This window comes from Coloeus monedula (genome assembly GCF_965178545.1).
Source record: "Coloeus monedula genome assembly, chromosome: 4".
Classification (NCBI taxonomy): Eukaryota; Metazoa; Chordata; class Aves; order Passeriformes; family Corvidae; genus Coloeus; species Coloeus monedula.
The window spans coordinates 7,309,219-7,321,817 of NC_138784.1; the positions used below are offsets into that span (position 1 = coordinate 7,309,219).

At 38.1% G+C, this 12,599-nt stretch overlaps 1 protein-coding gene across 5 annotated transcripts in view; it reads left to right on the forward strand.

Moving 5' to 3' along the window:
- The window catches only part of SOX5 (SRY-box transcription factor 5), a gene marked incomplete at its 3' end in the record, with an annotated part of 288,287 nt that overhangs the window by 64,701 nt on the left and 210,987 nt on the right, over positions 1-12,599 (forward strand). For all 5 annotated transcript variants that reach the window (XM_082280572.1, XM_082280570.1, XM_082280571.1 and 2 more), the window contains exon 3: positions 9,904-10,114. In XM_082280572.1, coding sequence (XP_082136698.1) covers positions 9,904-10,114 — 211 coding nt within the window. The remainder of the gene's footprint in view (positions 1-9,903; positions 10,115-12,599) is intronic.

The window sequence follows — 12,599 nt, forward strand, 5'->3', positions numbered from 1 at the left end:
AAGAAATAGTGTGATGCTAATCTCTATGGAGGCAAAGACTATTTTGATGGTTATCATCCTGTAAGTCTAGTTGTAATCTTTTGAAAAGGAAGAGAACAAATACAAGGTAAAAGTAGATAAATAGATGTGAATTGAGAAGGCTCATGAAAAATACACAATGTGTATCAAGCAGAACACGATTATTTAAAAAGTGTAGTGGATTTAGCCACATACCTACCCTTCATAGAATCACAGAATGTCTTGGATTGGAAGGGACTTTAAAGACCATTGTGTCCCAAGCTGCTGCCATGGATAGGGACGGGACTGCTTCCACTAGACCAGGTTGCTCCAAGCCCCATGCATCCTGGCTGTGAACACTTCCACAACCTATCCTGGGTAACCTGTGCCAGTGCCTCGCTACCATCACAGTAAAGAATTTCTTCTGTATATCTAAGCTAAATTTCCCCTCTGGCGGTTTGAAGCCATTAGTCCTCCTCCTGTCACTACAGTTCCTGATGAAGAGCCCCTTCAGATACTGAAGGTGCTTTTGAGGTCTCCACAAAACCTTCTCTCTCTGGCCGAAATACCTCCAGCTCTCTCAGCCTGTCTCCATAGGGGATGTGCTCTAGTGCCCTTACCTACTTCATTACCTTCCTTTATGTAGGGTGTGTGTAAGATTCCTTCTAATGCATGAGTGGACTAAGGTCTTCAAAAGTATAAAGAGCAAATGATTCTCAAGAAATTGATTATTGCAAGTTGCATGGATTTCAGTCCAGAAGTTTGCATGCATTGAGCTGTGCTTCCTTCATACAGTCTTTCATGCATCTCATGCGAATGTTCCAGGTAAAGTAGCTGTCAAAAAGGAAATGCATTAAGGTTCCAAATTGATACAGCTGGAGTAAGTAATCCAAAATACAGCAAAAACCTAGATCATGAATGAGAGAAAGGCACTTGGAAAACAGTAATGCTGAAAAATGCTTGGGTGTGCTCAAACAAATTAGATATGATCTTGTAGCAAGGCAACAAAAAAGGCAGTAACAAGGTAATTATGATTTTCATAACTCTCTGTTAAGATTGTATGGGAAATAATGTGTTCAGTTCTGGCCATGTTAGAAAAAGAAGCAAACTGGAGGGATTTCAGGTGCAAGCAACAAATTACTAAAGAGCTGTAGGAGCTAACTTATGAGGGAAGACTGCGAGAGTAAAGCCTAAATATGGTCAGTAATAACAGAGTAAATATATGCTAACTGTTCAAAAAAGACAGAGGTGGTACAAGCTCTAACAGGGATGAAGAACCAACCATCCAGTGCACTGGAAGAAGCAGCTGTACAAGAAGAGTTGGGGTTTGAACAGAAGTAAACATGAGGCAGCGTTTCAGAGCAACGAAAATCTGTAGAATATTCATAGGGAGATTGTGAAACCTCACTGTCTCTCTGAGACATTTTGCTAGCCAAATTCAAACATCTCGGGCCCTACCAAAAGTGGGGTTACAAACCTGCTTTTGGTATTTGCAGTATCACCCTGCCTTAGTATGAACATGAGCACAAGCCTTTGTGGGTGCAGGATGTTCTCTTTTCTTTTGTTCCCCAGTTTAGAGGGTTGCTCTTTCCAGGCAAGATATCCTCCAAATGACCTTCAGCACAGAGAAGGCAGTTTTAATTATTCCTATGTGGCTTTTCTTTACTTTCCTCTCAGCCACCCAGCCAAAGGAATGAAGTGAAATAATCTGTCTGGTACAAGTTTTTGTAGGCTACCAGAGAACAGATGAAGTAATCTGACATCCCTTTCCATCTGAAAACGCAGTGAATTGAAGTATGAAAGCTGGGAACAGTCCAGGAGCCACTGCTGGCCTATGGCATTCCTTTTATCCTATCACTGCGTTCTGTTCAGATACTCCTCTCCCCTCCTTTCAAGGAATTAGCACAGACAATGGGTTTGTTTCATAGTAACAAAGCTGGTGATCAAACTGGCTTTGACACTCAACATAGGTTTTATTACACTCGCAAGCCAGAGTTGTTGTATCTGGTTAGTAAGCTTGTATTTTTACAAAGATAATCGTTTTATACTGCATGATTTCCAAACTATTAGAAGGATTTAATGTATGCTGAAGCCTCTACCAAGCTGTTTTGATAAGCAGTCTTATTTTTTGTTTAGCAAGGTCTTACGGGTGATCTTTAGTCCCTCAGGGAAGAGCTCATAAAAGTCTTAAAAGTGCTTTTGCAGAGCTTTATTTATTATTTTTAAGCATGAAGATTACTAGCACAAAGATAACAAGGCTCTTATAGTACAACATGTTCTTTGTTTTTGCAGGTTATAGCTAACATATTAGGAGTTCTCAGAATGCCAGTTTTGTTTGTTAAGTGTTTTGAGAGCAAATAGATGTAATCCTATATTGCGTTATTTTCTTAAAATGAGTTTAGCTGGAGAAAGCAGCAGTAGGAGAGATCTGGTCTGTGTATGGGTGTCAGGAATCATGTCACCACATTTACCCATTACAAAGCAGTTGTTACAATTTTACTGTATTTAGTATCTAAAGATTTGCAAATTATTTTATATGTGGGGGAACACTTCATTGCAAGAAATGGGACAAAGAGGTGGGCTAAAAATAAAATCTAAATATAGACCACAGAAGAAAATAATTTAAAAAACCCCATGCTTGACATTCAATATAAAAAAGTTCTAAAATTTCACTCACAACATTTTCTCATATATTTTTACTACAAACAGATCCACAATTTGCATGTAATTCTTTGCTTTTTAATAAATCAAGTAAAAATGATGGGATAAGCAGTAAGAAATACTGAACTTGTGCTGTATGTTTGGGGATGGGCTGGAATGCAGAACAGCCAGAGGAGAATGTTTGTCTTAAAGCATTGGTTATCAGATTGTGCTCTGTGCTAGAGATAGTCTGATAATGGTCTGGTGAAGAGGCACAGAGAGTCACCCAGTCACACTGTGCTGGTTCCACCTCTTTATTTTCAGACACCTGTAATGAAGTCAGTGAGAATTAAGTGAATATATCTGTTATTGTGCATTTTCAGAAATCCCACTGGGCACCTCCTTCTATCTGTAGATACTTAAATCCATGAAAAATCTGTTCCTATGCTCTCTAAATCTCAAAGGATAAAGTTAGAAATCAGTGCAAAACGTATTTTAAGTTATTCCTTTTGTGTGAATGCAACCAAACAGTTTCTTGCAACTCATCTCTAAACCTTGGAAATGTTTGAAATTGTCTCTTGCTCATGCAGTTTTGGCAGCAGTTTGAGTATCGTGGTATTTGGAAAAAATCAAGGTACATTTCAGTGTTCCTGTCAGATATTGTGGGGTGGCATTTGATATATGAGAGAATTCCCAATTTCCGGTTTCAAGTGATTGGGCTGTAGTGCCCCATGGGGTAATGTAAGAGTAATATAAGGGCTCAGTATTTATTGCATCAATAAAAATGAAAACACAACTGCTGTGAGGCTTTTGGCCAATAATCTCTAGGCTTTTTATATCAATTATCTAAAATGCCCCAAGCTGCAGGAAATATTTATTACTGTCTCAGTTTACATATGGAGGAAAAAAGGTAGAGGAAAGGGAAGTGTCTGATGTAGCAGAGTTCCTGTAGCAGATGGTTGTCTTTTTGAGCTTTGAACCATTTTCAGCCAGGTTCATGGATATCAAGCACTGGAAGTACCTGTTAGTCTTCCCACTGAAATCTCTGCCAATGTATCTCTGCTTCATCAAAAAAAGGTTATTAATTAGATACAGCACTTGGTGTCAAATAAATACAACCTGAAGGACAAGAGCTAGTAGTAATTGCTAAAAATAAATAAATTTCCATTACCAAGCGAAATTTTAACGTTTTAGAGGGAGAACAAGATGTTGTCAGGATTCTGTAAGTCTAATAATTGGTAGTACCTCCAAGATATGGGTCATGGAACTCCATATATAGTGTCAGTACAATAATACATAGTGTTATGTCATACAAAATACATGTTATGTTATGTCATACAAAAATACATAGTGTCAGTAAAGCCAAATCAGTATTTGATTTGAATGTATTTCTCTTGATGGTAGCATGGTCACAGTAAAAAGAAAAAAAATGTGCCTCTCTATTCACTGTGTTTAGTTCACCTAATTCAGGTAAAATTCTTAGCTCTCTGCCACAATGGCTCCTTCAGCTGACTCTTCTGATCCATTCACTAACTTATTCACTCTCATTTCATTTCCTTGTAATCATTAAAACCAGTCCTAGAAAAATAAAGAATCGGTATAAGGATAGTGGTTGGTTTGCATAGATCTAATTGCAGACCTGTAGCCTTTGGATGTACATCTTTCCAGGTTTATTTATATGATGCCCTTCCCCACACATATCCCTCTTTGGGTTATGTGTCAGTTCTTACTTCCTAATGATGTATTTATCCTCTTCCACCTGCTTTTCCCTTCTATGACCTTCTATACAGTCTCCTGTTGGCTTACTGTATCCTCCACTGTTTCCTTTTAAATCTCCTTGGGATCATTCTTTGCCACCACTGATGAGCAACTTTACTACATGGAGACTTACAGATAAAAGACCTATTTAAATATAAGATAGATGGAAGGAAATTGTAACGTGAGAAACACAGTGTTCACTGGGAAGCCTTATGTGTTTGATCTTCCTGAAGGTGCCAGGTTGACAGCCACCATAAACCAGTCAGGTTTGTGGCAATACATTCTCTGCAGCCCCTGTGACACAGAATGTAGAAGGAGAGAGTTTTCCAAATCACTTAAGTGGTTTGAAAATATGATTCCCATTGAAAGGTGATGGCACTTAGGCTCCTGAAGTAAGTTAATGACATTAATTAAGGCAAAGATTGTAAATGGAAGGTTAAGAAAAAATTAAAGATCATTCTTGCTTTGTGAGTATTTTGTGTCTGTTTTGTTTCTTTTAAACCTTAACAAGTACTGGAAACGTCAAGTTGAGTTTTCTCATAATTGCTGGTGGGCCTCCTGTGGGCAATGGAAGTGTTTCTACAGCTTCCAGATTCTCACTTGAAGTAGCTTTGCTGTTAAATCTTACACATAGATACTCATTTCCTAAAATATTGTTAGGGAAAATAAATTTTAAAAAATAGGAAACAGTACTAAATTGCTGGAGAGTCATTTGTCTTCAGAAGTGTGAAGTATTCTGTTTTCTGATTATCTCTTATGTCATACTGTTACCAGCCTCCTGGTCACTATGGAGACTATAAAATAGATGGGCCTACATGTCTAATGTAGAAAACAGAGAAAAAAACCCTGCCTTTGGTCTTCCTTACACATTCTAAAAGAGTGAACTATGGGCAAAATTCCAGCTTTGAAAAAAAGAACCTTTTTGGTTGCTTTTAGGATCGCAGGCTTCTTAAAATCAGACAGTATCTATGCTTGTTTTAAAGACACAGGTATTTTATTCCAGGTGTTTTTGGCTGCAAAACCAGCAGCTTGATTCTCATTATATCTTTCTTTTTTTTTTTCCCTGCAGATGCAGACTTCATGCATACCATATGGTGGTAATTAACAGTTTCAGACTTAGTTCTCAGTTTTCTTCTGCTTCGATTCTTGGTTGGTTTGGGACAAAATTTTAATGTCACAGAAGCAGAGTTTTCTGTCTGAGTTTAATTGCAGACAGGAGTAATGTGCATCTCTAGATGAGGAAGGAGTAGATGAGATCTATTTAGAGCACTAAGAGATATTTTGGAAATCTCACCAAGTACAACCTGTTTCTTTTCATTAAGCCTTTAAATGTTTCTCTGAAGAACTGAAATAGGCCTCCCTTGGACCCTGGAAACAGAGAGAGACAATTTGAAAGATACAGCTGGAATGAAGAGTTTCTTTTAACAGCACAATGTTTGCACTTTTTATGAGAGCAAGGGTAACATTGTGTAATCTTTAAAAAATATATTGCTCAGTGAGGACAAGTCCATTGTCCAGTGACGTGACTTTTCCTGTCAATCACAAAGGTGACAAGGGGGCTAGATTAAGTAAAGCTTGCCCAAGATTAACAAAGGAAGATTATTGACCTCATCCTGAAAGGGCAGAAGCCTGTTTTATCATTAAACCTTGGAAGAGGTATTTCCTCCATAGGTGGAAAGCTGTTTGGCAATATCAAGGCAACTTTCTTGTAAATGAACAAGTCTTCCTGTGGATTCTAGCTTGGAACAGAAGCAGAAGACACGTAATGTGCACCGGTCCCATTTTTTGTTGCTGTTGCTGGGGGGGAAAGAAGGGCCTAGTGTTTGCTTCAGCAAGATCTGTGTAGGTCCTTGTCTGCCTTTCTGAAGTGGGAAAAGCAAGAATCAGCAGCATCAGGTGTTGGTGAGTACTATCCCAGCTCAGAGTTGGAGGGAATGTTGGGCCAGCACACATTAGCAGAGCAATTCACAACGCAGATGAACAATAGAGCCCCATCCACCAAGCAGCTGCTGACTGCATAAAAGTGTTACCAGGATTAACAGTGCTGGAGGCTGGAATGTAATCAAGCTTGAACAGGTGAAATGGTTACGCAGCTGAGAGAGGCTGTTCTCTAGGAAAAGAGTGTTTGTCCACTGTTTGGTGGCTGAGAGGTGGGTCTTGTGTGTGGCTTGATGGACTTAATTTTAAAACATCAGTAGTAGATATTGATGTTCCTTAATACCACATTACAGTGTTGTTGCTTTTCTCTCAGTTAAACTGAAGAAAGTCATGTCGATTTGTCCTTTTAAAAAAAGAACCTGCTAAATCTCACTTGTTGGGAGGGAAGTTCTTCTCAGGGGATTAATTTTAGACTGTCGCTGACATATCTTTCTTGCCATTAAGGATTTCTCTGAGTGTTTTCAGGGGGATAGTTAAACTCTTGTATGCAGTATCAAAGGATTTTCTTTACTAGAAGTTTCTCAGCTTTATGCAACCATTGACACAAGCAGGTTTAATGTGGTGGAAGTATCCTTTCCTTTTACATGCTACAAGTAAAAATCCAGACCCACTGGGAGCTTTTTCACTTCTCCCAGTAATGGCATAAGAAAGAATAAAGTAAAAGAGAGGGACATGGACTGAAAGCCAAGATAACTGTTGCATGTTTCGCATTGTTTTTGTGAATGACAGAATAAAAAGATCCTGGGCTTGTGAGAAAGCAGATTCTGGAGCTAGTATGCTGGAGGATACATGTTGAAGTGTCATCAGCAGCAGAAGCTGGGGTGTGCTGTCATCCACCAGTACAGAAAGGAGAGGATTCCTCTTGGATTGCAAATCACGCAATGGATGTGTGATTGCTACAGATCTTTCTGAATGAATAATTCACTGGTGTACTGTAATTTAGCCCACTGAGATGTGATTGCAGCTGTTCCCCTACTGTATATGTGTTTTGATTGAGTGTCTTAAATCCCAGAAGTGTATAAATAGCCATGTATGTGATATGCAAACACTGCATACATGCACACCTAACCAGAGTGGTCTAAGGAAACTTCTTTTACGGGGATGGTTTCTTGATTGTATATTTTAGTATATAATTTGCCATTTTAAAAAACACTTCCCTTTCCTTTTTTATTCAGCTATGAAGTCTTCCTAACTGTGGTATTATAAATGCTTTTAGCCAACATTGTAGTAGGAGGATATCTCTGTTATTACTTTACATAATCATTCAATCTTGGGTTCTTATGCTTCTTCTCTTATAACAAACTGGTTTTATACTCAGAATATATTTGTACATAAAAAACCCCACTTGCATATACCCCAAATGTACATGAAAACAGCAGGGGTGATACCTGAGGTTTAGGCAACTTTCACAAGTACTTTTTGTCTGTGATCAATATGTGACACACAGAAACAGGAGTGAAAGTCTTTGGGACCTGCTTTGGATTAAAACAAGAAACTAGTTCCTGGTAAAATGAAGAAACACGCTGTTCTGTACGTAACTGATGGCATAGGTAGATTTAAGAACTGTAACTAAGGATGATATTTGGCTTATCTGTTTCAAAGTGTGAATAAGAAAGCAGCTTTCAAGATATTTCCTCTTTTAGCCTTGTGTGTAGGAAAAAAATTGCCACTTGGTGATAATGGTTTAGAATTTTAGATAAAATCTGAACTGATGCTGAAGTTAACCATTTTGCTTGTTTGGATTGGTGTTAAAAAATCAGTTTATTCAAGTCTTTATATGGGAAAAAAATTGCATTTCGGTTCAGCTAAGTTTGGTAGTCCAGTGTTAGCAACTAGGAATTTTCCAACTGCAGAACAGAAATGGAGGGAGTTGCAAGAAAAAGAAAAGGAGCATTTCTGTTTATTGGAGTCGGAAAATTTTTTAGGGCTTGGTCAAAAGCTCATTGACGTCAGTAGAAAGTCTGTCATTAACATCACCGGGTTTGGTTTTTGGGGCATATGATGGCCCAGATTGTAATCTCAGTTAAATCCGATTCTGTTAGGGAATTTATTCACTAGTATAACACATTCAAGCTGCTCAAAACTGTTTGCATTAAAAGTTTTCTTAACCATAGGTAGTCTTTTTGCCACAACAAAGTAGCCTGTAGAAACAAATATATTTCCTTTATTGCATGCCTTCCATGTAGCTTTAGTCAAATTTTATTGAAATAATTTTTAGCAATTTATGTTCTATTTATAAAAGTATATCTTTTTTTCTGAAGTACTGTGGTTTATTAGAGCAGAGACATCAAAATTACTCAAAAAAAAAAAGAAAATTATAACACAAATAATTAAAAACAATGTGTGTGCATATTTATAGATATATGTATCACCGTCATACCCTCTGAAATGAAATGAAAAAATGAAAACAATTTAAAAATTAAGACTTTTTTAACCAAGTCTGTAACTCACATCACAAGATGATCCAGTGGCTTTTTAAAGAAATAATATTCATTAAACAGCTGAAGTACAAAAATGTAAGGTAATAGGACAGTGAAAAAAAATCCTGGAAAATCACATCAAAATAAAAACTATGCATGTTTACAGCATTGTATTTTATGCAGTGTATTACTCTGCAGCAAGCTTTGTTTGGAGACATTGACCTAAGTTTTTCAGGTACAGATGGCATATATTAGCAGAGGAAAAAATGGGTTTGGGAGATGTGTACAAAAGGGTAGAGTATAACAAACATGAAAGGAGAAGGAATTTGTGCAGAGAACGTTGCTTTATGTTGGAGGAGATGTGGAGGAGAAGGCTCTCACGTTAATGAAGGCAAGTCTGAAGATGCTGGAACCAGTTTTGCTTTCCATTAAAATTAATGAGTAGACCTCTGTGGACTCTCACGTGAGGAGGGTTGTGTGCGTGTTCCAGGAAGTCACGGAGCTTTGCCATTGTGCTGCCAGGGAAAGTCATTAGGACCACCTTTGTGAAAAATACTATTTCTACAAGAAGTGAAGGTTTAAGACAGAAGAGAATAGAATTAGAAAACAGAAAGCAATTGCTTCATCCTTTATAGATGGGAGAAATGCTTGAACTGTGAGTAAAAATATGTCATATGGTGAAGGACATTTAATGTTTGGTTACTATTTTATTTCTTACAACAACTAGCCGATCAAGGCATTAAGCACTTTATAAAGTCAGGAAATTAATGGTCCTTGTAAAAATTGAAGGTTTTTTTAGGAAGAGAGCTGTAAAAGAACAAACAATTAAAGGTAATCAATACCATTGTTATTAGGAAACCTATGAGAACAACACTTCTTCTCAATTAGGGAAAAACTGTATTTTATGTTTCTCTCTTGCAAGCTGATCTTTGTTCCTTCCAGCCTGTAATCTTGGTTTATGCTTTATGGATAGGCTTTGTTCTGGGTGCTTTTGAAGCATTGCATGCCTTTTTTAAAGGTTTCAACAGAAGAACAAATAGCAATGAACTCAAAGAACAAAGGATTGTTCTTTCTTTCTTTCCGTCTTTTTTTTTTCCCCCTTCTTTAAGAAAAGAAAGAAATGTTTCATCTTGTTTTCCTCCCCTTTCAGGAAGTTGATGGCAATAAAGTGATGTCTTCATTTGCCCCGCACAACTCATCTACCTCACCCTTGAAGGCAGAAGAAGGTGGGCGTCAGAGTGGAGAGTCCTTGTCCAGCACAGCCCTGGGAACCCCAGAGAGGCGCAAGGGGAGCCTCGCGGATGTCGTGGACACCCTGAAGCAAAGGAAAATGGAAGAGCTCATCAAAAACGAGCCAGAAGGTAAGGCCTGGGAAACTGGCCAAAATTTTCTCTGTTCTTTTCTTTTCTGCAGATCCTTTGGATACATATACTTTTTAATCTTGCCATTTTCTGCTCTGTTTGCTTTTCCTGGTTAGCAGAATTTAAGATGTTACCGTTCTTGTCTACATTAGAGGTAGATTTTGTCAGTGTCCCATCATAGCTAACATTTTTAGCTTTTCCCAAAAAGGAGAGTCTAGAGGTCTCTTTGTTACAGTTGCAATCTCCTCAGTATGCCTGCATTGAGCTACTTTTAATCACCTGGGGGCTTTTACACCACTACTCCCCTCTCTCCATTCCTAGAGCTGAAAGAAATATTATCATCAATATCAATGTTTTTGTGACATGATCTAGTGTTCACATCATTATTTGAAAGGTAAGAAGTTAAATTGGGAATTCATGAAAGCTTTTGTGTGGGACACATTATCCTCTGTTTATCTGTAGTGCAGGTGCTGTACAGACAGAGAGAATGTGTGTGTTCCCTGCATCATGTGTGGCCAGCAAGTTTCAGCTTTGGCTTATAGGATTCATTTCTGGAGGACTGGTGTCTTTTTGAGACCCTCTCTCCCGTTGGTGGTGATAGCACTTGTGCTCTGTGGTCTGAGACTAAGATGAAAGATGAAGATTTTTAGTTTTTGCCTGTTTGGGGCAGAGTCAAAGTCCTCACTGGAAGATGAAGTTCTCATCATGTTCTCCATAGATATCCACATGCCTACTTACAGCTGCCTTTTCGGGGCACTGCGAGCCGATTGTATGAACATACTGAGCCTTGTTTCCTAGTGCACAGTAATGAGACACTATTTTCATTTACACTCACCTATCCTGTTGTGCAAATCTATTTCAAATGCTTTAAAGCAGGGCTCTCAGGGCCAATCTCAGTGCTGAAGCATGAAGTGACAGCACCTACAAGAAAATCTTAGGACAACCTGCATACTGGAATGAAAGTATGGATACAAACATGCTGGCTCATACACAGGCATGACAGGATTTTAAATTAGGCTTTTCTTGACTGGAGTATGCAGTAAGGATCTGCTGGGAAACAAATTACTTGTCTAAGCATTTTTTTTAATATTACTTACAGGATTTCTTTTGTTTTTAGGTTGACATAATGGTCAGTGCCATAACATACATGGTGCCTTTGGATGGAAAAGATTGGGGGGGAATGGGTGGGAAGGAGACCAGGCTTTTATCTGAGAGAGGAAAGAACAGCGAGTTCTGGGCAATGTATAAATACTCTGTTGAGTATGAGGTTGTACAAGCTGCACAAACTGCATTAAGGAAAGGCCACAGATAGACATGAGAATGGTTACAGAGCTTGTGCATTATCTCAGCTCTACTAAAATGAAAATATACAGTACAAACAAAAGATCTACAGCTTTGTGAAGAGATTGGGAGAGAGAGGAGGGGGAGCAACTGAATGTTGGGCTTTGCAAATGCATGCAACAAAAAATCTTTTCTTCCCTCTAGCCATTGTTCTATTGTCTTTCAAAGGCCATTAAATTGAACAGCAGGTTGTGATGAAAATTTCATTAAGACCTAGTTAAATCATTATGAGGGTGCCATATTCATGTCTCTGCTTACTCCCCATCCAGGAAAAAATGAATAGGAAAGAGTTGAGCTTTTTTTCCCTTTCTCCTTAAAAGCGAACTAACAAAAGTTCAGAAGTTAGAAGAGAATGGGAAATGGGACATGAAACAAAAGGAGGCCAGAGAGGTGAGCTGGCTAGGAAGAAAATTAGACTTGCATAAGAGCATTGAAAGGTAGTGAGGGACAAATACATCATTTTGACAAGCCTCCCTCCCCCTTCCCTTCAGCCAACATGGTTGTTTTTAGAGTGGCTAATTAAAAAATATATATTTCTGGGTGCAGATGGCAAGACTGTTCTTAAAGGTCCTCGACAAATGCAAGTCTTTTTCCCTAAATGAGTTATATACTGATGCAATACAGTGTCTTCTCTGCTTGAACTCCAGCAGAAAATTATTGTCATGTCTTCTTCATGTAGTGCTAAAGTAAAATTGTCAGTCATCACTGGTTGCTAGTCAGGTAATTAGCATATTAATGAATTTCCCTGTGAATAAGATGTTACAAGTGGGAATCTTTGATAGTACATGTAGGTAAAAATGCAGCAATTTGTGATAAATGCATATTTCAGTAATGATTTTTAGTCTTGCTAGTTTGTAAACCTTTGTGAGATGGAGATCAAGAATCTTGGTTAAGCTTTGCTGCATTATGTCAACAAGAATAATATAATACTTTATTTCCCTTTGGGAAGAAAGGGAAACATTTGCACCAGTAGTTGAGGTTTAATTAAATCAATTTCCTGTGAATCTTCCAAAGACCAGATATGAGCCAGATTCCCATTTCTCTATGTACTCAAAAGTTTATATATTATTTAACTTGTACAATGGGCTGTGTTTGCTCTCTTTTTATTGTTTGAAATAGTCTTCTGAATTACTGTGGGAAACGT